At 41.4% G+C, this 23,358-nt stretch overlaps 1 protein-coding gene across 3 annotated transcripts in view; it reads right to left on the reverse strand.

The window, feature by feature from the left end:
• Window positions 1–1,621: 1,621 nt before the first annotated feature.
• MYZAP (myocardial zonula adherens protein) overlaps window positions 1,622–23,358 on the reverse strand; it is a 51,632-nt gene continuing 29,895 nt past the window's right edge. For all 3 annotated transcript variants that reach the window (XM_088657088.1, XM_060282783.2, XM_088657089.1), the window contains 4 exons: window positions 20,744–20,849; window positions 9,269–9,352; window positions 6,455–6,555; window positions 1,622–3,541 (listed from right to left, as the gene is read on the reverse strand). In XM_088657088.1, coding sequence (XP_088513214.1) covers window positions 3,370–3,541; window positions 6,455–6,555; window positions 9,269–9,352; window positions 20,744–20,849 — 463 coding nt within the window. In that variant the 3' untranslated portion in view covers window positions 1,622–3,369. The remainder of the gene's footprint in view (window positions 3,542–6,454; window positions 6,556–9,268; window positions 9,353–20,743; window positions 20,850–23,358) is intronic.

Raw genomic sequence — 23,358 nt, forward strand, 5'->3', positions numbered from 1 at the left:
GAAATGTCGTTTACCTTCCTGCTGTAGCAGTACCTATTTATCTACTTGCACTTTGACGTGCTTTTGAACTGCTAGGTTGGCAGGAGCTGGGATCGAGCATTGGGAGCTCACCCCATCATGGGGATTCGAACTGCCAACCTTCTGATCAGCAAGCCCTAGGTTCTGTGGTTTAACCCACAGCGCCATCCGCGTCCATTGTGCTTAGATCTATTTATTTAAGATGTATACCCCTGCTTTTCATCACAAGCGGCTTACAGCAATAAAACTATGATCAATGCAACATAAATTAAACCTCAGAAATTTAAATGAAAACATCAGAAAATTTTAAAACGCCAGACAAGCATTCATGATGCAACAGCTTCCTGAAATATGGTTTTAACCAGGTACCTGAAACTCATCAGAGGTGGTGCCTGTCTGACTTCTAGAAGCAGGGAGTTCCCAAGTTGGGCCAGAACACTGATGGCACAACTTCTCATTGACCCAAGTCATGCTTCTGCTCCATGGGGACCCTGTTCTCCCAGATGATCTCAGTGATCAACTTGGGATGTCTAGGGCAAGGGGGTTCTTAAGGTATCCTGGGCTTTGTACACTATTATCATTTATTTTTAATTAATTTATTAAATGTGTGTACTGTACCACCCTTCATCCAAGGATCACAGGGCGATTTTATATTGTAAAATGTGTAACATAGTAACAAAGAAAAACATTACTCACCCCGGCTCCAGTATAAAAGGTCATAGGTTTTTTAATTAGTCAAAGGCCTAGTAGAAGAGGATTTTTTTTTGCTTGGTGCCTAAAGGAGTCAAGGTCAACTTTATCCTTAAAATTGCTTTGCAAACAAGTCACAGTGAGCTACCATCAGTTCTGTCACCTCCTTCTGGAGACTGGGAAATGTCCTGCACTACCTGGAAAAGCTCTGCTTGATGGCACAAAGAGGATGCAATGGAGATACAGTAGTAAAGTATGCCTTCTTGGCTGCCTTCATTGCCACTAGGCAGGTTCAGTGATAAGCCCTTGCCAGTGTTTGATTTCCTCCATTATGTTCAAAGAACCCTAGTACAAGAACCCGGAATCTGGAGCAGTAGATTTAGTTCCATGACCTGCAGAATTAGTGCATGAATTTGCTTTTTTTTTTCTCCTCCCTCCTGTTGCTCTGGGAGCTTCTTTGGGCAGAAGAGTGGGTGGAAATGCTTTAAACAAACATACTGGAACTTACTTCTGAGTACACATGTCTAGGAGAGTGCTGTTTGCGTGCAGATCCTGCATGTGGGCTTCCCAGAGGCATTTGGATTGCTATTGCGAGAACAGGATGTTGGACCAGAAGGCCCTTTAGCCTGATTCCAGCAGCAAGACTCTGTTTACGTTTGTAGGACTGCCCCACACATGACTCAAGGTTTTTTGTCCAAAGTATATGAAGAGAAGGCAAAGCACTAAAAGAGACTGGGCCCTCAAGCCCCATATTCATCCCCATTTTGAACCCAATCCACTTTGCTGCTCTACATCCCACAGTGCCTAGACTACCTACATATTGTCACATGGTCCCCACTTCCCCAAGTGAAGATTTCCAGGTGTGCAGGTGCTTGCATTTTTTCGGAGGAGGGAACACTAGAGACTTGCAGCATTTTGTTGTATCAGATTTATTTACAGATGGCAATAAATCAAATCTCCAGGAAGAGGCCCACCCAGGTGCTTTCAGCTTTTCAGCTCCCTCAGCGCTGCTCTCTCTCCTTCTGTTGCAAACTGCAGTTTGCTTCACTCAGAGACTTCAGCCTCCTCTCCATAACAGCAACAGGAATGCCACTCTTCTTCCTCAATCTCCGATGTCTCTCTCTCCATTCAGAAATTTCCAGAACAATCTCAAACTACTTCCTAGGCATTCACCCACGCTGGAAACCATTAACATGATTCTGTCAAACCCCAGACTCTGACCACAGATTGCCTTGGGAAGCCAAGGGCAAAGGCATGATAGTCCCACCCACAGTAACATTTTCATAACAATATAAATGGCATATATAACATCACAGGGATTATATACTTCATATTTAGTTTTCCCTACATTTGTAAATGTAGAATATGTTGCCTTTTGTACAATTTCCAAAAAGTATTTATTCAAACAGGCACACTAGAGCCAAGTGGGAAGGAACTGAGGTGGCTGGATGGTATCCTAAGCAATTAGTTCTCTTGTTGCAGAATTATCCAAGTGACTCATATGGCCTCGGACTTCCTATACAGTGTTCTTTTTTATTTGCTAATTAAGTAGTGCACATACATGAAAATAACAAGAGCTCTGTTGAAAGAGTATAGTCAAATGTGAAACACACTGACAACGGGCCAGAGTCTTTAAAATGCCAATCATTTTAAATCAACATTTTCCCTGTTAACTCTTACACATTGTGTATTCCTTGAGGAATAGCTATCCCCTCCAGCATTCATGTTAAATGACATTAAAATACAACATAGCACATTATAAAAATGCATATATAGTGAGTTAGTCAAATGTGGCTTCAGTTCAGTACAAAGGACTTTTAACCATATTTTCAGTGGAACAGCATTCAGGGATTTTCAATATACTGTACAAAATAATAGGTTTTGTTAAACAGGAATGTTATAAATAGACACACAAGTACTTCTAGGTATTAATATACACGTACATGAAGAACCAATGCTATATTTCCTGGAGACAGATGAAAGGTGGGTATGAAAGACTGAAAAAAATCCCCTTGAAAAGAAACTGTGAATCTCAGAGACCTGGAGGTTACTGGATGTAGAAATAAACTTGGTAGTTAACAGTTTAGAAAGCTACGTGCCTTGTGGCAGAAACCCAACAAAAGTTAAGTCCTGGGGCGGCACATCAGCCAAGAGCATTCATTTGCTGAGAAAATTTCATTCCTTTCCAGAAAGTTCACAAGAGGACCACTGGCACGCTTACTTGGTGGTGGTCCCTGCCTCCCTCTTCAGGAGCACTGTGGTCCCATTCAGTGTTTTTAGAATCGCCATCTTCAAGAGTTACAAAAAGCAGAGACTTCCTCCCCCCAGCAAACTGCCAATATATCTTTGGCTGTAACTAACACTTTTCCAAAAAGGAAAGGAGTAACATTGAAATTAATGCCCCTGTCAAGAAAAGAAAACGGCAATTCTGTTCAGTAGAATTAGATTAAAGTTCAAATGAGAAATGAGTTTCCATGTGCAGTTAGGATTGCTGTCCAGCAGCCTCTCCTTCAGGTGTGCTCAAAATGTGGCAGATGACTTTGCATATTCCTTCCTCTAAAAAAAGGAACAGGGGCAGAGGTTTTGCTCACCTTTGGTTCCCTTGCAAATAAATACAGGGCAGCTTCATGAACAAAGTTCCTGAAAGACTTCTCTGCCTCATCAGTCCTTCAAGCTGCAGAGTTTCAAGACGCTGGAACATGTGTGAGGAGTTCCTGGGCCTGGAAGGATGGCAGTTGTGCTGCGCTTTGACGAATACTCCAAGACTCTCTTGAATGGAGTGTATGTCCTGGCAGGCTTTGATGTCTCGGAAGATATGCCGCTGTTCTCGGGGCTAGGAATCAAAACCAACAGCACAAAATGTTAGACACTTGAGAAATCAACCAATATTGTTTGGCTGATTAAAACCAATGAATAAGAAGCCACAACATATATGACTCTTTCCTTGGGCCAGGACAATACTTCATGCAGCATTAACCAGAAACAAAATCTACTACACATTTTAGAAAATGGTTTGATGGTTCCTTATAGAGTCTGTTCAATATTTGGAGACCTTAAAACAGGCACCGGCAAACTTGGCCCTCCAGATGTTTTAGGACTACAACTCCCATCATCCCTAGCTAACAGGACCAGTGGTCAAGGATGATGGGAGTTGTAGTCCCAAAACATCTGGAGGGCCAAGTTTGCCTATGCCTGCCTTAAAATATCAAAACCAAATTTTTCATTATGGTTCCTGAGACAAAGGAGCAAGTCTTGATCTATGTTTGGATACATTTGGATGCCATTTTGAATCAAAATGTTGGATTGAACCTTTCAAAACTCCACTGGTTTTTGGTTTCTTGGAATTCCCAAGCAACACTGGGTATGAGGCTGCTAGTCCTTTATTTTTTTGAAAAGACACAGCATGTTGGAAGAATTGCATCTAACATGTAATTTGTTGTAACATGGCAGCCAACTGCAGTCCACCTTTAGTCTCCAGACACTGAACTGGAAAAGTGGGGAGAACAGTGATGCATGCTGGGAATATCTCTGCTCCCTAAACCCCAGGGCAAGGTAATTTGACTCTCAATTTTTTTACATTGCAACACCCACACGAATTGATAATAACTGGCTTACAAAAGGTTGACCTAGTGAGCCCCACAAAAAATGACTCCAAACAACACCCCCTCCTGAAGCGTAGGCATATCTACCTATCATGCAAATCAAGGTAAACAATAATGTTTGGTTTATATGTGGATTATTAAGTACCTAGGCAAATAAGATTATACCTGTACCATAGTTCCTGAGGAACTATCGTAAAAAACATCACACCCGAGGCACAATAGCAAGAGCTTCAAATGAATTTTTAACTGATAAGGGTAGGGAAAGCCCAGCCTATGTCTCCTTTCTCCCCTTCTCTTCCAGTCATTCCTTTGAGACCAGACTCCAGAAAAAGAGAACAGATTCTGGCATATGCTTGAAACTTCTTTCTGTACACACCTACCACCCACCATTCTCCTCTACTCCCCACTGCAGTCCTACTCAGAGCAACAGAATGTCAGAGTTTGTGGGTCCCAAGAGCTGGAAAATCGTAAGAGAACCAGAAGCAGAGGAACTCTGGCCTGGGTGCTTGGCCCTAGCATCAACACCCACCCACACCCACTAGCCCAGGGGTCCCCCAAACTAAGGCCCGGGGGCCAGATATGGCCCAATCACCTTCTAAATCCGACCCGCAGACGGTATGGGAATCGGCATGTTTTTACATGAGTAGAGTGTGTCCTTTTATTTTAAATGCATCTCTGGGTTATTTGTGGGGCATAGGAATTCGTTCATATTTTTTTCCCCAAAATATAGTCCGGCCCCCCACAAAGTCTGAGGGACAGTGGACCGGCCCCCTGCTGAAAAAGTTAGCTGACCCCTGCACTAGTCATTTGCAACTGCAGAAACTCCTCTGAACCCAACCCTTTAAATCTACTCTAGTTAGCAACCCCCCCTCTCCTTCTCCACTTTGGGGGTTTGAGTGCAGTAGATTATTGGGGGGGGGAAGCCCAAGGACCACATTATTTAGTGTGTAATTGAACTTCCTTTCCCCACCCTACCTTAATATATCTGGTACTTCAGCATTCAACTCAAGCTCTTGGTGTGAATTCCTGGAACCTGGAACCATGTGCCACGGTGGCACATGGTCAACCCGCAGAAAGCATTCCCCTCTCACAAGCCTGTTTAAGGGTGAAGTACATACAAGTCCCCAGAGACACATGCATTCAGAGACTTCAGCATTCAAACCGGAATCTGATTAAGAACTTTCCCCCCAGGAACTAGAAGTTATTATTTATGTATAAGAACTTGCAAAAGACTTTATTTAAACGGATGTCTTACCAGTGATCCATAATTGTTGGTATTAATTGCTGCTTAACACTTTTGCACATGGTTGAAAACTTATTATTAGTATAATATAGGCTGTATTTGAATATTATGGGGTCTCTTTATTTTGTTGTGCAGAAAATACATTAAGCCTATGCCCTAATGAATGGCAATTAGCTATTCATAAACAGCGTGAAAAATGCCTCTTCCTGGTTTGTTTGTTTTACTGGCATTTGCCAAGTTGCTACAAACTGAGGACCATCTGCCACATCCCCCACACACATTCTTTTGGTTTAGGGCTTTAAGAGCTTTCCTCGAGCCATAAAAAATCATTAACTCTTATTTACTTATAAAAATTAAACAGGAAAAATAAAGGGCTCTATAAAGCTAAGCAGAGTAAAGGTCAATGATAAATTTCCAAATGAACCACATATAGATGCTTTGGCACCTTGAAGGTCCCCAGGAAGCATCACATAAATAGCTGTCACACGGCCTGGAAATTTCTTAACTTGTCTTATTATCGCCGCCTCTGGGCTGAAGCTCTGGAAACCAGTGTAGCTGGTTGTTAATGTCAAAAGGGCAAAATCATAACTGAGTAATCTTATTAGTGCTTCATTAAACTGCTCTAGTGAAATGACTTATTCAGCATGCTGCTAAGACTTAAGGCTCCTCTGGCAAGCTGAAACACAGCAAGCATATAAAAGTTTATTACACGTGACAAATCACTATTCCTCAGTTGGCCTTGAAGAAGCACTGTTGCACCCACGGAAATGCCCACCTGCTCACGTTCCCCCCGCCCCCTAAAAAACTTCACAATTCCAAGAATTTGCTACGGTAGTTGTTTCAGCCTCTCAACGAAGTGGGCTAAAAAGGATCCCCCCTAAATGGATTCAAGCCCAGATACCTCTGTGGAAGGTCACATCCTACTCCAACATCTCTGGTTTCTACATCAGTCCTTGACTGTGACTCCATCAAGTAATCCAAACGGTCTTGGAATTCTTTATTCTGAAATATACAAAATTGACAACTCAATTCTTCAATTCAATATCCCAGCAGGCCTTGCAATTAATTGTTACACATGCATACAGTGGTACCTCGGTTTATGAACACAATTGGTTCTGGAAGTCTGTTCATAAACTGAAGCGAACTTTCCCATTGAAAGTAATGGAAAGTGGATTAATCCGTTCCAGACGGGTCCGCAGAGTACTCAACCTGAAGCATACTTAACCCGAAGCATGGGTGAAATTGGTTCCGGAAGTCTGTTCATAAACTGAAGCGTTCATAAACTGAAGCGAACTTTCCCATTGAAAGTAATGGAAAGTGAATTAATCCGTTCCAGATGGGTCCGCGGCGTTCGTAAACCGAAAATTCGTAAACCGAGGTGTTCATAAACCGAGGTTCCACTGTATTGTAAAGCAAAGGACTTCCCTCACAGACATTTTCTTCATTAGTATATTTTTTAATTTTTGAGAGAAGCTCCTGATAGTGTACATGACTCATCCTGCTCCGGGCCCCACCCCTGTTGCTGAACCCGGTTAGCCTTAGAGATGGTGACCAGTCCCAAGGTCACCCAGGGAGGGCCTCGAACCAGAGTCCTAAGTCAACAAAGATTAAGAGAGGCTTGCTTTATTTATTTTTACCATTGAAGGAGAACATTAAGACAACAGAGATGGGGGAGCAGGAGGTGCTTAAAAGGAAGCTTATAGGGAATTTCTTAAATTGGAGGCGCAGAAAGTGAGAAAGGAGAAAGATGAAAGCTGGCATGGTAGAGTGTTGAACTTAGGACTCATGCTTACTGTCATTCAGTGTGGATAGTAAGCTTCCTGTGTTTCCATTAATTCTCTGTTGTTCATATGACATTCTCCAATAATTGCCTTCCCACACATTCTCCTCCCTCAATCTGGATTTTCTCTAACCCTCTCCTTTTTGGAGTGATTTGGAGGACAGCGTCCTATGGACAGGGGAGACCTATCCAGTGCTCTGCTCCCTTTCATGTCACAGCTCCCATGACTCCTGACAGGTTTTGCAAGCGGGAGCAATGAGAAGCCTAGATGCCAACACTCTGATCTAGTTTCCAGGGTTTTCCTGGAAAAGCTGTCGCTCAGCAGTAGAGCATCCGCTTTGCATGCAGAAGGCCCCAGATTTAGTCCCAAGCATCTCCAGATAGGGCTAGGTGAAACCTCTTTCTGAAATCCTGTTGAGCTGCTGTTAGACAATAGTGTAGACCAGTGGTTCCCAATTGGTGGTCCACAGACCACTGGGCAGTCCGCGTAACTGACCCAGGGTGTCCATGGCACCGTTCACGTAACACAAACTACCATAGTCAAACTCATGGAATCCACAATACTTACGGTAACTAATTGGGAACCATTGGTGTAGACAATACTGAGCTAGATGGAGGAATGGTTTGACTCTGCATAAGGCAGCTTCCTGTGTTTTCCCCTCCCAAATCTAACCACAAATGTGAAAACACGTTTCTATTAATTTTCACAGGCTTCTCTTTACATCTTACTGCTCATCTGTGCAAAATAAAATATATATAAATATTCTTTATTTGTTGAGTGCCTGAAACATTGAGTCACAGAACATGTGAGAAGATGGGTGCTGCCTAAGTAGACTTGCTATCCAATACAAACCACAAAACCAACCTACAAATTAATGAAAAAGTAGGAGGCAGCACACACAATAATTAAAGTCTAACAAAATTAGTTGTAATATAATGTCTAGGATTATTTTAGCTAGACGTTGGAAAAATCTTTCGGGGTAAACATAGATCATTGGTAAAAAGTGTATGGGACATTGGCCTCGTGGAAAAACTAACTAATAAATTATGGTTGTTGAGGGAGCAGAAACAAAAGGATAACTTCACAACAGTTTGGCTTAATTTATTATGTATGCAAGTCTTCCAGATAATAATCAATTCCCCTATAACATATAGCTCTACATGGCTACAACAGTGGTGTGCGGCAACATATTTTGTAGGAGAACAGTTAGGGCCAGATGCGCCAGCTTGCGAAGGCGATTCGGGGGGCGATGTCGTACACGTGAGCATTATGCCTCCCTCCCTAAGCTGCGCAGAAGCTTCCTGGGCTTTGGGAAGGAGGTGCCAGACTTTAATACTCTAATTTAATCAGAACATTTAGGGGACTAGTCTAGTCCCCTAATAGTCCATTGACTGCACACCACTGAGCTACAGTGATCCTATAAAAGGAAAAAGTATTGGGTTTCCATTTCCTCTGCCCTTCCCCTCACATTCACATTCACACAAACACATCCTGGTCTGCATTACCTAATACAGGAAGCACTTAGTTCATTAATAATCATCCCTGCTCCTGACTCACTCAAATCTCTAGACAGCCACTCAAATACAGCTGACAAATGTACTCAATTAATAGTGTATTGTTTTCTGTTTATAGATTTTCTATGGTTGCCCCCTCTTTTTTCTTCTTTGTTGTTGACACTTAATTCTTAATAGTTATACTGTAATATTATGCTGCCTTGATCAGAAATGTTTCATATTTGTTTTTGAATTTTCCAGATTCAGAGTATATAAATGTTCTGCATTGTTAAACTGTTATATTATTAAATTGGTACATATATTTGTACTGGGCTAACAGAACTAGAAGAGTTTTGAGGCATTTTTACACTGGAAAATATAATCGGCTAAGTATCAGTTAACAACAACAACTTTCAGTAATTAGCCAAATATAATCCTTACCTCTCCTTCAAGAAATGATATTTTTTCTAAAAGTTGAAATATAAACAGTTCCTTTTGCTTCATCTTTCGCTTTTGCAGCTCAATCTATGAAGAAAAAAAATGTAAATGCAGATAAGAGGGAAAAGCTCTGTCACTAAATAAGTTCCCTACCGGAAATTAGATTGTACATATCCATAGGGATGATTTCCAGAGGGATAGCTGTATATCAGTCTGTTGTGCAGCAGCAAAAACAAGACCCATGAACACTCCATTCATTGGAACATGAAATTACTCATTTCAAAATTTATAGCTAAGCCTGAATGTTTTTACAGAATGCCAACAGGTCAAATTGTAATTGTTGAACACATAAAAATGTAACAAATGGCAACAGTGAATATGTTTCCGGGTTCCCAGCACTGTTACTTTTTATTTATTTAAAATATTTTTATTCCACCCTTCTGTCATTCAGTGATGTATAAAAATCAAAACTATCATGAGATAAATCCTAATACTAACATTGAACTCTCTCACACCTACAGGGTTGTTGTATATAGGTGTGGTAGCCCCATATATACTGTCCTGATCTCCTTGTGGTAAGGGGGGAAATACAAACATAAAGAGTATGCCAGCCATGCTTATATCCCATGCAGAAGCACATCCCCTCTCAACTTGTTATACCCATGTTGTGCTGATGACAGATTGTACCCAATGTCTGCACAAATTAACCATGTGCTCATGGGCATAGCCAAGGGGGGCAGGGAGGACAGCTGCCCCCCAATCAATACAAATCAATACAAAGCTGAGGTTCTGCCTCCCTAACAAAAGCCTTCCCCCTCCATGGCTCGTAAGTCTTCCCTTTCATTTGTGCTGCTCTGCTACTGCCGATGTTTTCTTTCACTTCTCTGCCAGGCAAAAAGTTGTTGGATGCAGAGAAGGGGAGACCTAGGAGCAGAAAAGGAACTAAAGGCTACTAAGGCAATGAACAGGGGAGAGGGGGCATGAGGGTGGGCAGCAGGGACACCCCACGTTATTTTAGTGCCTGCATCAGCAGAGAAACCAAATGACACCCTTACCACTCACTAACAAGATTACACTAGTTACAGGTAGGTAGCCGTGTTGGTTTGCCGTAGTCGGAACAAAATAAAAAAAATTCCTTCCAGTAGCACCTTAGAGACCAACTAAGTTTGTTCTTGGTATAAGCTTTCGTGTGCATGCACACTTCTTCAGATACACTGAAACAGAAGTCACCCATTCCCACCACCCTTCTGAGTAATACCCCTCCCCACCCTCTCACTATATATAAAGGTCTGGTGACTTCTGTTTCAGTGTATCTGAAGCAGTGTGCATGCACACGAAAGCTTATACCAAGAACAAACTTAGTTGGTCTCTAAGGTGCTACTGGAAGGAATTTTTTTATTGTGTTAAGATTACACTGTGAATTTCTAAGGAAAGTCAGGACATTGAATTGAATAAAACCCCACACATGAGGCACAATCTACAAGCAAAATGGGCAGGAGTTGCACAATGGCACTGCTCTGCTCCCGTGCATTTCAACTGAGCCCACGTCTCGGTGGTTTTCACCTCAACGCTCTGTCTGGCACTCCCTACTAACATATGTGAGAAATAGCTAGGAAACGGGAAGTCCTGAAAATGTCCAGGAAAATAACATTCATGGGAATTAGACAAAAGAGAAAGGGTGTGTGTGTGTTTAAGTCCCTGGATAATTGCATCAGTGTATGAAGACAGGAGAGGCAGGCAGCATGGCAGGAAATGCATCTGCACATCGAATGAGGCAACCAATCAAGATAGTGCCTCTTGTCAATACCTGTTAGGGCTGGGATACAGCATACCAGGATGGGTCCGGAAAACCATACCATGGATGACTAGACATTAATTATCTTATTTCATTTAGATTAAAGGCAATTCAGGGCAGCTAAGTACATTTCCTTATTTGCTCCCACAACATCACAGTCACCGATGGAAGGGCGTTCCACAGGGCGGGCGCCACTACCGAGAAGGCCCTCTGCCTGGTTCCCTGTAGCTTTGCTTCTCGCAGTGAGGGAACCGCCAGAAGGCCCTCGGCGCTAGATCTCAGTGTCCGGGCTGAACAATGGGGGTGGAGACGCTCCTTCAGGTATATAGAACCGAGGCCGTTTAGGGCTTTAAAGGTCAACACCAACACTTTGAATTGTGCTCAGAAACGTACTTTATTAAGATTCAGATGTAGGGAGACCTTGGTTCAGGCATTGGACCTGATGAGGCCTGAATCCCGATTGGAAGGGATCCAAATGGTCCGCATCCTCCAGGCGTGCTTGGATTGTGGACCAAGGGGGTGTTCCAAAGAAGGGTGCCAACACTAAAAAGACCCAGTCCCTGGTCACCACCTATCTAACTTCAGGAGAACACTGCAGGCAACTACTGGTATTTGGTACTGGGGGGTAGGGGTGGGGTGGAATACTTCCTTTATATCTGAGAGGCCTATTTAGTATTTTCTTTATATTTCTTTATATTTTATTTATATTTCAGAAACATTGGCCAGTCCAAAGCCAAGAAGCAAATCCAGGGTTCAGCTGTTGAAGTGTGTTTAAACAATGGAATTCATTCTCACAAGATGTAATGATGACCACAAACTTGGATGGCCTTAAAACAGGATTAGATAAATTCATGGAGGATAGAAGCAATGTCAGTGGTTACTAGTCATGATGGCTGCTGTACCCACATCCTGCTTGTTTGCTTCCTAGAGACATCTGGTTGGGCACTGTGAGGACAGGATGTTGGGAGTAGATTGGTGCTGGGTCTGATCCAACAGGACTCTTGTGTTCTGGGATTTTTACAACAAATGTCTTAAATTGCCAACAGAGGATGCAGAATTAAGAATAGGAGGACTGGTTAGCCCCCCTATGAGCACAAATGAAAGATATAATCACACTGCACACCTTTTTTATCCTGCAATGATTATCCTAATTTTTTATCCTTTAAGTGATAGTATTTTCTATATTTTTAGCTTTTTCCAGTTCATCTGTGTAAACCACCTAGCATCCCAGACTGGGAAAAAGGCAGGATATAATAATAATAATAATAATAATAATAATAATAATAATAATAATAATGGCACATTAGCAAACTATGTGCTTTATGTACCATAACAAAGACAAGTGCACCTATAAACTTCCCTGTTTGGGCAAATAAATTCAACAACAGGGACTGTGAGCCAAAGAAAATAATAATAAATAGCTTTTACTGCATCACTGTAAGAGAATGGTAAAATAAAATCACAGCAATATAAACAGGAATTTTCTATAAAATGTACACCTAATTAAAAATATTTCTGAATGGCACTCACCTTTGCTCATTAAATATTTTTAAAATAAATGACATAAACTGCAGCAAAGGGATTGTTTATTTTAATTAGCTCTTGGGAAATTTTGGTTTCTTGATCAAAATAAATCAAATTCCCATCTAAAACTATCACTACATTTACACCCACATGCATAAAATGTGTTTAGAATGCTATGATTGTGTAACTGATCTTTTATTCAAGTTAATACTTTTTAAATATATGTTTAATAAGTCCACTGTTTACAGATGTATATATAACAAAACATTTGACCCAAATGAGCAAAGAAGAAACGTAACAAGAAGGACAATGATAAAATGAGAGTATTTTTCAAGCAAAATTTTCTATCAGCATTGTTGTCTCTAGAAACCTAAAGGGAACTACCACTGAAATGCACTTACAGAAGATCAACTGCTGAAGTATTATATATTTAATGTGTGCTATTTACCCATTTCTTCTCAAACAGCAGAGCTTAAAGCAACATACAAGCAGCCACTGAAATACAATGAGTGTGATCCAGCAACAGTTGAGCACTTTTAGAAGTCCCCCTGATTTTATTTGGAGAGTCAAAGATTTACCTAGCCCCACTGCAAGATACAATTTTTATTGTGAAGTCATAATTATTTGTGCTCATGATGGCATTGGGACAGTTATATGTGATCCCACTTTCAATATACTCTTTGTGCACACAAAGTTTCAGAGTGGACAGGCTGCTTTGTTTCAGTTTGGTGAATGTCTCATAGCTTCCTGCCAAAATTCTGCAACTTTTTATACCACAAAATTCAGATTTAATTTTTGACCTGCATTTGTTGTCAAAAGTGCCCTTCCAGACAGCAATAATGTAACAACATTGGGGAAACATCACAGAACAAATAATAAAGCAGAATGATGCACCACTGATGCTCTGTAATGGGATCATTGACATGTTGCAGAATACAATGCCCAAAACAAAACCTGGAGGGACCCTTAAATATTTGGGAGGATCATACCCAATGGAACCAGTGTAAAATCGCATGGCTACAGATTGAAGAACATTAATACAATTCATAGAATCCTGGAAGAATTGCAAATAAACATATTGGGAAACATCCAATGATGTTGGATTGCAAGAGCAAAAATCATGCAGTGTGCAACAAAAGGGTTATATTCTGTTAGTGTTAAAGTCAGCTAGCCAAGAGGGTGATGGGGAGGTGTTACTTAGCAACCAGGCAGAGTGGCATGATGTTTGCTGAAGTAACACATGTCCTCCTTGATTGGCTGTGTAGTTCTGAGGGAGTTCTGAGGGACATAGTTATGTATGTTTGGTTGACATTCTCCCTGTTATGTATTAGGCATGACCTAAGAAGTCAAAACCTTTCTGTTTATTTCTTCAAATTTATCAGGAATTATTTTCTTTCTTGACTTTGCTAACATTATTTAAGTGACTTTGCTAACAGTCCACCACTTGTGCAACAGTGGACATCCAGTTTCTATTCTCCACTCTACAGCCTCCAGATGCCCCCAAAATTTGCTCTGTGTGGGGGGGCAGGGGGAGGAGAGAGAGGAGGGGGCCCATTGGGTGAGCAGATGCCCTCTTGTACTATGTTGGAAGGACCTCACCTTCTGTCACTGGGAATCCCTTTTACAGTATGATAACAACTAGTGGAATAGTAATTGTCTAAAGCATTGTGCACCAGAACCTGTCACTCGACCAGGGGATGTGTTCAAAGAGATGGCAACATAGCACCAAAGTCAGCTAAGAAGGATAGTTTCTCAGCCTCACAGAAACACACTTTGCCTTCCCAAAAATGACACATAGCCTGGGTTTTAAAAAGAAAGAAAATGGAAGCAGTTTAAAAGTATAAAACATTTATTTAAATAAAACATGTACTCTTCTAACACAAAATGTTGATGCTACATAATAGTATTTTTATGCAGTTAACACTGCATAAAATAAAAGTGCACTGGCTGATAAGGTTATTGGCTCGTCTTTGCATTGTTTTGATAAAGCATTTTAAAAACCAGATTAATACTTAAAACATTTAAAGGAGCTTGACACTTTGCAAGATCTATTAAAGTGAAACAACCAACCCATATTCCTAACACACAAAAAGATGGTGCTGCATTTAAGTTCTATCTACAAGAATAAACACCAGCAATGGCAGGAGAGAGTGCTGTTGGGCACTTGGCAAAACTGGGCTCCAGAGATCTCAAGTCACTCATCACCAGCATCGACTATGTGCCTTCAGTGATTCAATTGAGCATATGGTACCATCAAGCACATTTCACAGTACTGTACTGTATGAAACAGGGCCAATGTTCAAGATTAACAGAAAAATGGGGCTGCTGCCATTAGAAGTGAGCAGAGTGGTGTGTGAAATTATGTCCGTAACTTGTAAGAAGAAACAAAAGCTAATAAAAAAATGAAAATGATTTCACTTCTATGTCCTCCCCTCGAAACACATCAGTTTTCATGACAATACTTCCTTATCATTCATTCCCATCATCTTGTCTTATTTCAATACCTCTCTTGGACAATCTCTAATCCTCCTCTCCCTTTAAGGCCAGAAGTCCCTGTTCTTCGGGATGTTGTCTGTAGGCGTTTCCTATAGACATTTCCTCCTCCTGGTTATTCCAGGAATTATAAAGCAACTAGTATCATGAAGCCCGTTAAAATAACAGGTGCTAGAGCAGACCTGTTGCTCTACCAACCTCGGGGACATGCGCTCCAAGTCCCCAACGGATAGAACTGACCCGATGGGGTGGGAGTTAGGAGAAGGCCTCGCTTTCTTTCCTCCTCAACCGAGGCCAGCAAGCGGCCCTACGAATTCCCTTCCCGGACCTCCTACCTCAGCCCGGCTCGAGCACCGCAGCAGCCTGCCCGCCTCATTCTCTCTCCCGCCGGCGTCACTCCTCCCCTCTCCCGTCAGGGCCTACAAAGAAGCAGCAGCGCCCGGCAAAGGGGAATGGGCGGTCCTCGTGCCCGCCTCGCCGCCTCAGCCTGGCTCGTCTCCCTGCTGGGCCGAGCAGGCACCAAGCTCCCCTCTCCAAAGTGTCTCTGCGCTCTAAGACCCAACGGCTGTCCGTGGGGCACATGCGCAGTAGCGCAATCCCACGGACACACGGACTAGACGCAGAGACACTTGCATATTATTATATAGGATATCATTGTCATCATACACTATGCAGTGTAACAGAGACAAACAATATTGGCTTTCATAGAAGAGGAGCATAGATGAAGCTGCCTTATACATATGACTCATAGAGGCTCTCCAGGGTCTTAGGCAGAAACAAACCCTTCCCAGTATTTCATACAGATATCATTTTAACTGAAGATGTCAGGAATTGAACCTGGGAACCTCTGCAGCTCTGTATCGCTAAGCCAAGACCCTCCTCTACATTGTTCATTTTGTGTGTGTGTAAATATGATGTTAGATATAAAAGACACAAGAAACATGATTGCATGCAAGAGACAGAAGGTGCAGTTACAGAATGGACAAATTATATGCAAGAAAGATCAGATTTCAACCTAAATACATTCCATTGTTTATTAAATCCAGTAAAATAAGACTGACTCAAAAGTAGGCTTTTAAAAAGTGGAGCCTTAGAGTCTGAATGTTTCTGTTTGTGCCTACTCAAAAGCTGTCTAGATTCTAACCTAACCAAACGAGAATGGAGTTTCCCCAAGAGATTCACAAAATTCTCATTGCCCAAACTTTCCCACTAAGATTTACGATTAGAGTTTAACTCCCTCTTATGCCCTTTGAAAATTCCAGTCCATTACTAAAAGTATTTACTCTACATAAACTTTCCGTAAAATTGTCATTTTGCTGAGTTTGTTTTTACAGATACTATAATTCCAGTGAATTATACAACAGGTTCATGCTCTACTATAAGTACCTAAGTAATTGGTTTTGGGAAAATATTGCAAAAGCCTTGGACTGGAATTAGCAGCTGGTATAATTCTGAAATTTGCTTTTGTTCCTGCATTATAGGTGCTCAGAATTGACATCCCTGCCACAATGTACCACTATGTCCCAGTAATGTAACTGTTGTAGTTTATGGCACAAATTTCTCAGATCCACCAAAAAGTTGAGCCCATGACCTCTATGCTTCATTGTCTTCTTTTTTAGTAGTTTAATTCAGTGTTCAAGTAACTTTTGTGGGATTGAAAAATATGCAACACCGCACAGCTTGCAAAAGCTTGAGTATGTATGAACAGGGCATTTAAGAATTGCTTCTTTTACAGCTGGGTTTTCAAGTGCCTGCTAAACAAACAATGCCATCATACCACACTGGAGTTTTCGAAGTAACTACAGTACAGGAATCAAGATTCAGTTTGGTCTGGGTATATAGGGTAGCTTTACAGAATGGATCAGAGAATATTCCTTGGTTGTGGTGCATCCATGTTATTTCTCTCCATCGTTTTGTTTCAGGTAGTCACCATTTATCATCTTCCAATGAATCTGAGACTAAATGTGGAGAACAGCTCATGTGCCATGACCTAGAGACAGTTCAATTCAGTTGGTTAGGGGAATGTCACTCTAAATCTGTATTCTGCAAACAGCTCCTTAACCAAGGGATATATTTTCCTTTTTTAAAAAAACCCCACTCCTTTTAGGCTCATTCTGTAAATTCCCATCTACAGTCAGCATTGCTGTGACAATTACCCTCTTCCTATGATGAGGGAGAATAGATGGCTTACTAATGAGGGTGCTAAATGTGGTTTTATGTAATCAGCAAAGCAGTGCCTTTTTTGCTCTTCTCCTTTCTATGCTATTTTGTAGCACACGATTTTTCAAACTAAAAATGTACTTTTGTTGCTTGGTAAAATTAGCTTTTTACTTAATGGTTTGTTTTACTCCCATTTATTTTGCATAGGCTTGGGTAAATCTAACTTAACACATTTCCCAAGAAATATCAAGAGAACAATGCTGTCTTTTTAATTAGAAGTATATTTTTGAGCTGAACTAAGTACATGAGTTGTCTGGCAGGGTCACCAACACCAAATCGTGGAAGAGCCTATCACTTTGCTATCCTATTCTAAACCGCCCTCATCTTCCTGATCCTTCCAAGGAGAATATGAATGCAGCTGGGCTTCCAACTAACTACTAATCAGGATGCTCACATTTTAGACAGCTGTTACTACATGAATTTCTGTAGAGTTAGTATAAAGTGTATGAACAAGAGAATCATATTTGTGTAGCTTTGCCAGTGGCTCCATTAATTTCCAGATGCTGTATGTGCAGGCAAGGCAAAACACGTACCACAAATTATACTATGAAAATAACATATTTGGCCACAGTAGAGGGGAAACAGCATTTCTCACTCTTAGAGCTTGTTCTTAACAGAGCAGTTGCTACTTATTTGTAGTTCTTTCCTATACCGTTTCAGTAATGTCTGAACTAGGGAGGTCACACAGATGAGATGTATTATGTCATTACTTTCCAGCCTTCCAAGAGGTTGGCAGGGAGAGACCAAGAGTTAGTACTGACACTGCAAGTAACAACATTATTTGATCTCTGCATGTAATTTCTCATATCCAAACCTTACTGGAATGGTGTAGGAAAGTAACTATGATAAACAGCACCTTCACTATAGAGGCTGATCATTCCCTGAAATGGAACTTCTTGAAGATTGGGCCATAAATGACATTTCTTCAAGGAACATAGACCAAATTCATACTCCAAATTTCTCTATTTAAGGTCTGTCAGATCTGTTTCATCACCATCTGTTTCTTCATCCACCCATTAATTCCTTATTTGTGAATACAAATGGCAGGTTACAACAACATTTCCTACAGTGAGCTACGGTAAAACACTTCTATCCCTGTTAAATATCACACATTTAAAAATACAATTATTTTTTCTAGTCTTGGCATAGTGCATAGGTAGGCATAGGGGCTGGATCTGGCCCAATCACCTTCTAAATCCGGCCCAAGGACGGTCCAGGAATCAGCGTGTTTTTACATGAGTAGAATGTGTCCTTTTATTTAAAATGCATCTCTGGGTTATTTGTGGGGCATAGGAATTCGTTTATTTTTATTTTCAAAATATAGTCCGGCACCCCACAAGGTCTGAGGGACAGTGGACCGGCCCCCTGCTGAAAAAGTTTGCTGACCCCTGGCATAGTGCATGCAGCTTAATTCACCTCCTTCCTCCTCTATGCTACTTGGCTTTCTTCATTTTAGAATGTAACTGACAGCAACACCTGCCAGAAATCCTAAGAGATTTTACATATAAATTAGTTCCTATAAACTAGTTTTTCAGGCTTGTTATTTGTTTAATTCTACTTACATATTTACAGTACTGTAGAAGCATTAATTATACACAACTGCTCAACATAAAGACAAAGCTGATGCAAATTATAAATCACCTAATACCGTTAAGAGGTAAGCAAAAATGCTAGGAAACGAAACTACTGTATGAGCACAAAGGTGAAGAAAAGGGCAACCACAAATGTCAAGGGTTACAATACTGGGGCATTTTTAGTTTAGAAAAAAATGGGAATAAAGTGGGGCATGATAGATGTGTATAAGATTATGCACGGTGTGAAGAATGTGAACAAAGAAAAAAAGTACCCTCTCTCATAATACTGTACTGAGCTCATAGTACTCTAATAATACCTGAGTTCTAACTCAGGGCCATCCAATAAAGCTGATGGTTGGAAGATTCAGGGCAGACAAAAGGAAGCACTTCTGCACACAGCAAATTCACTTATCCAATGGCCACAAAGTTAAACGTTATTAATGGAGTGTTTTCAGGCTATGAGTGGCAACTGGTCATGATGGTTGTGTATCCACATTCCATGCAGTTGGTGATTCTTTCATTTTAAAGGCAAACCCCCTCCTGTGCTACCAAATAATGAGAGAGAAGGAGAGAGGGAGAGGGAGGGAGAGGTTGTAGAGTTGCTGGTACATACAGTAAAGAACTCACATCAGCATCTGAGGCCATTTTTTTATATGCAAAGTGTGGTATAACTGACTTCATTTCCTCAAACCATCCTGAGAGGTAGGGCATTAACATTCTCATTTTGCAGATATGGCAAGGCTCAGGGCAAAACTAGGCATGACATTAACAGCATGAATGTTATCAGTGCTTTATCAGTGTGGCTTTTGTTATTTAAATAGCATGACCATGGAGGTTGGGGAGGGTTCTGCTGAAATAAAAATAGCAGCTTCAGAAAGTCTTTTTGTTGGGACTGTGGCAGGAAGAGAACAAGGTTGCTCAGGCTTCTCTGAGGCAGCTATATACTATTTACTTCTACTTGATCTCTTAGCAGCTTTTGATACCATTGGCCATGGGCTTGTAAACCGCTGTGATATATTTTTATGATACATATAAATTTATATGTCAATTCAGAGAAATTGGACACAGAAAAATCCATGATGGACAATATGAGGCACATTTTCAATGGCAGGGAGTATGCCAACCCTTTCAAAGACAAGCACAAAGAAGCCTCTACAGCAGGAAGCAAAGGGAGGTGGGAAAGCTGATTTGCTTATACTGTACTAGTATTTTTGAATGTGGCAGATAACGGGCTTACAAATAGGAGAATGTAACAAACAGATATCTTTCAGTTGCTTTACAATCCTCCATAAAGCTGTGTGAGCCTTAAATGTACCTTTGTAGCTGTGTGATTTGTGCTCAAACATGTATTGTGATGGCCATTGGCTATAAACAATCAAATCTACTGACATTACCTTCATTAGTTTGAAATTATGTTTGCATTTCATGTTCCAACTGCCACATTGGCCAAGAACATTAAGAAAATGTCAATATTTTTAATGATGGTGATGATGATAGGAGGAGGAGGAGGAGGAGGAGGAGGAGGAGGAGGAGAAGAAGAAGAAGAAGAAGAAGAAGAAGAAGAAGAAGAAGAAGAAGAAGAAGAAGAAGAAGAAGAAGAAGAAGAAGAAGAAGAAGAAGAAGAAGAAGAAGAAGAAGAAGAAGTAGAAGTTCACAGACCGTACTGTCTGATTTCTGGTATAACTGTGATGGGTCAAAATGAAAATTTAAATTAACATTTTAAAAACATTTTAACATGTTTGTTCTTGAAAAAATATTTATGATCATTACATCTATTTGATAATATGTTTCCAATCTCTGCCTTAAGAAAATCTTCACATTAGAAAATTAGGTTATTCAGAGTAAAAAATAAATTAAAATGCCACAACTTACTTCCTCAACCATGTGCTTGACTTTCTTCTGTTGGCAAAGAACCATGTCATCCAGATGTTTGATTCGTTCTCGCAGACTAGCTGTAACCTCCTCCAACTGATGTGACCTAACAAAAGATGTGAATACTAAATTAGTAAATTTAAATTAGTAAGATATAAATCTGTAGGAGACTAGCTGCCTCCCCAACACTGTATCAAATACTTTAAGAAAAGAAGATCTGTCAATCACAAAACCAATGACACATAAAGCCAACTACCACCTGCCTTAGATGATCTTTACCTTAAGAAAGGAAGCTTTTCATCAGTTGCAAAGTAATCTATTTTGGAGTATGAATCAGAGGAGGTAGAAGACTGAGAAGCAATTTAATTTGAAAGATTGTAGATTTTAGAATTTAATTTTAGAAAATAATTTGTTAAATGTATGCCTGGTCCATTTTACACTTGGCCACAATCCCTGGAAGGTTTTAAGTGGGACATATCAATAATCCTATCTGTCGGCATTTCATCTGGGGACAAAACAAACTCACTTCACTCCAAGTGAAAGTTCTAAGTTATGTATGTACAACAGGGCCAGCCCAGGACGTTTGCTGCTTGATGCAAAACAGAAAATTCCCCCCCCACACTCCTACCCACCTCTTTTCTGCTGCCTGATGCAACTGGAGACAGCCCAGAGAAGCCCTGGCATGCTGAAGGCAGCAAGGGAGAAAAAAGGAGGCTGGAGAGGAGCAAGTGGTAGTGGTGGGGAGTGGCAGTGTAAGAACATAAGAAGAGCCTGTATGCAGCTGAACAGGTCAAAGGACCTGTCTAGCATTCTCTTTTCACAGTGGCCAACCAGATGCTCATTATGGGAAGCCCATATAACCTGAGTATAACAGGAACAATACTCTCCCCATTGCTTTTTACATCATTTTGTGTCAGTCACATTTTGTTGACGTGTCTTTCCTGTTCAGAGGTGTGTGTGTCCAATTTTAACAGAAAAGTGACCATACAAATGAGGGAAACTGAACCCTCCCCACTTTGCCAAAGTCCTTTCAGTCAGTCATTTTTCTCTCAGCACAACTCATTTCTGGTGCTGGAGCCTGGCCCAGAGATAGGGAGATGGATGATGGGCAGGTGTGGCTAGGGAGAGTTGGACTTCCCACCCACCCCACTTGCATAACCCTTATAATGTTAAAATTAGACTAGTCTATCAAGGAATGGGGCATACGCAGCGGTCACCATCATGTATGCTTTGGGCCAGAACCGCAGCTTTTCAAATCTTGTCTTGCCTGCCCTTTGAGTACATTCTGGAGCGTCTTGACAGTTGGGCTGGGCGATGTCAGCTTTTCAACATTGCAATGTATCACCAGTCAAACATTGCAATCTTTGTGATACACCACAAAGTTGAAACAACAAGCTGCATTGGTCCCAACTCAGCAGGAGCTGAGACACTTTCATGAGGCACCCCATGAGGTGCTGGGGCCACACAGCTTGTTTGTGCTTCTCAACTGGGGGGTGGGAAGGCTTCTGCCCCCCAGCTGAGTGAACCCCGAAGTCCCTCCTGCTCATGGGCAAGTGTGAGGGACCTCAGGGCTTCTTTGTATAGCTTGGCTGGGGGGTGGGAAGGCTTCACCCAGCAGGATATCACGGGTGAACCTGCCACTGCTCCTGAGTCCCTCTGCTACCAGCGGCCCAATGTTGAAAGCAGCACTGGTGGCAGAAGGACTCAGCAGAGGAATTGGTTTCACTTGCGACATACTGCTGGGTGAAGTCGCCATCGTGGCCTGCCCCTCATACTGGTCCTGGCGATGCATCAATACATTGTCCAGGCCTGTTTGACAGAGTTATGTAAGACTGTGCTCGGTTCAAATTTCCTCACAGATTTTCTCCCCATGGCAGACCAAGTGCTCCTCATACAACAAATGCCTCTGTGCCCACCTGGAGGGGCTCCTGCACAGAACACCAGACTGGATCCCTAGGGACTTTGGTGTGTCTGATCCAGCTCTTCTTATCTCCCCATTATAAATATTTCCTGTCAAATAATTTTCCTGACTGGAAGACACACCTCTGCATACAGTAGTTTTCTTAATTGCCCTTCTCCTTTATGTTTTCCAGGACTTGAGCTCCTAATTGTTATCGTCACCATAAAAGCTGTTGGGCAAAGAAAGTGTAAATGGTTCTCAGAAAATAGCCCACAAGGTATCCAAGAAAATCTGGATTTTTAGGGAAGAAAGAATGTACATAAATTTCTCAAAGGAAATGCTGATGTTAGTGATGCTCTTCTGTTCAATAATGAACATTCTCCAAATTCGAAGATGACCTTTAGTCGGGTCCTGTAGACAAGTGAAATGCCTGAGGCATCTTAATGCCTTGAAGAAAGGTCTTCCACACAATGAAGACTAAAGGAACATTTTTTTACAACTGAGAATCCATGCATGCATATTACCAGTAATAGCAGGTGGGGTGGAGCCACAAAGACACCCCCCCCACACACACAATCAACATCACTACAGCTTACCTGGATGACACTGGGGGATGGTAGTAAGGTCAGCGTTGCATAGCAAGAGCACTGGATTTTCTTTGCAACATAACCTCAACTTTGTGGCCACCCTCCTCCCCACCAGCCCTATACAGGTA

This window comes from Zootoca vivipara, chromosome 13, assembly GCF_965207765.1.
Source record: "Zootoca vivipara chromosome 13, rZooViv2.hap1.1, whole genome shotgun sequence".
NCBI lineage: Eukaryota > Metazoa > Chordata > Lepidosauria > Squamata > Lacertidae > Zootoca > Zootoca vivipara.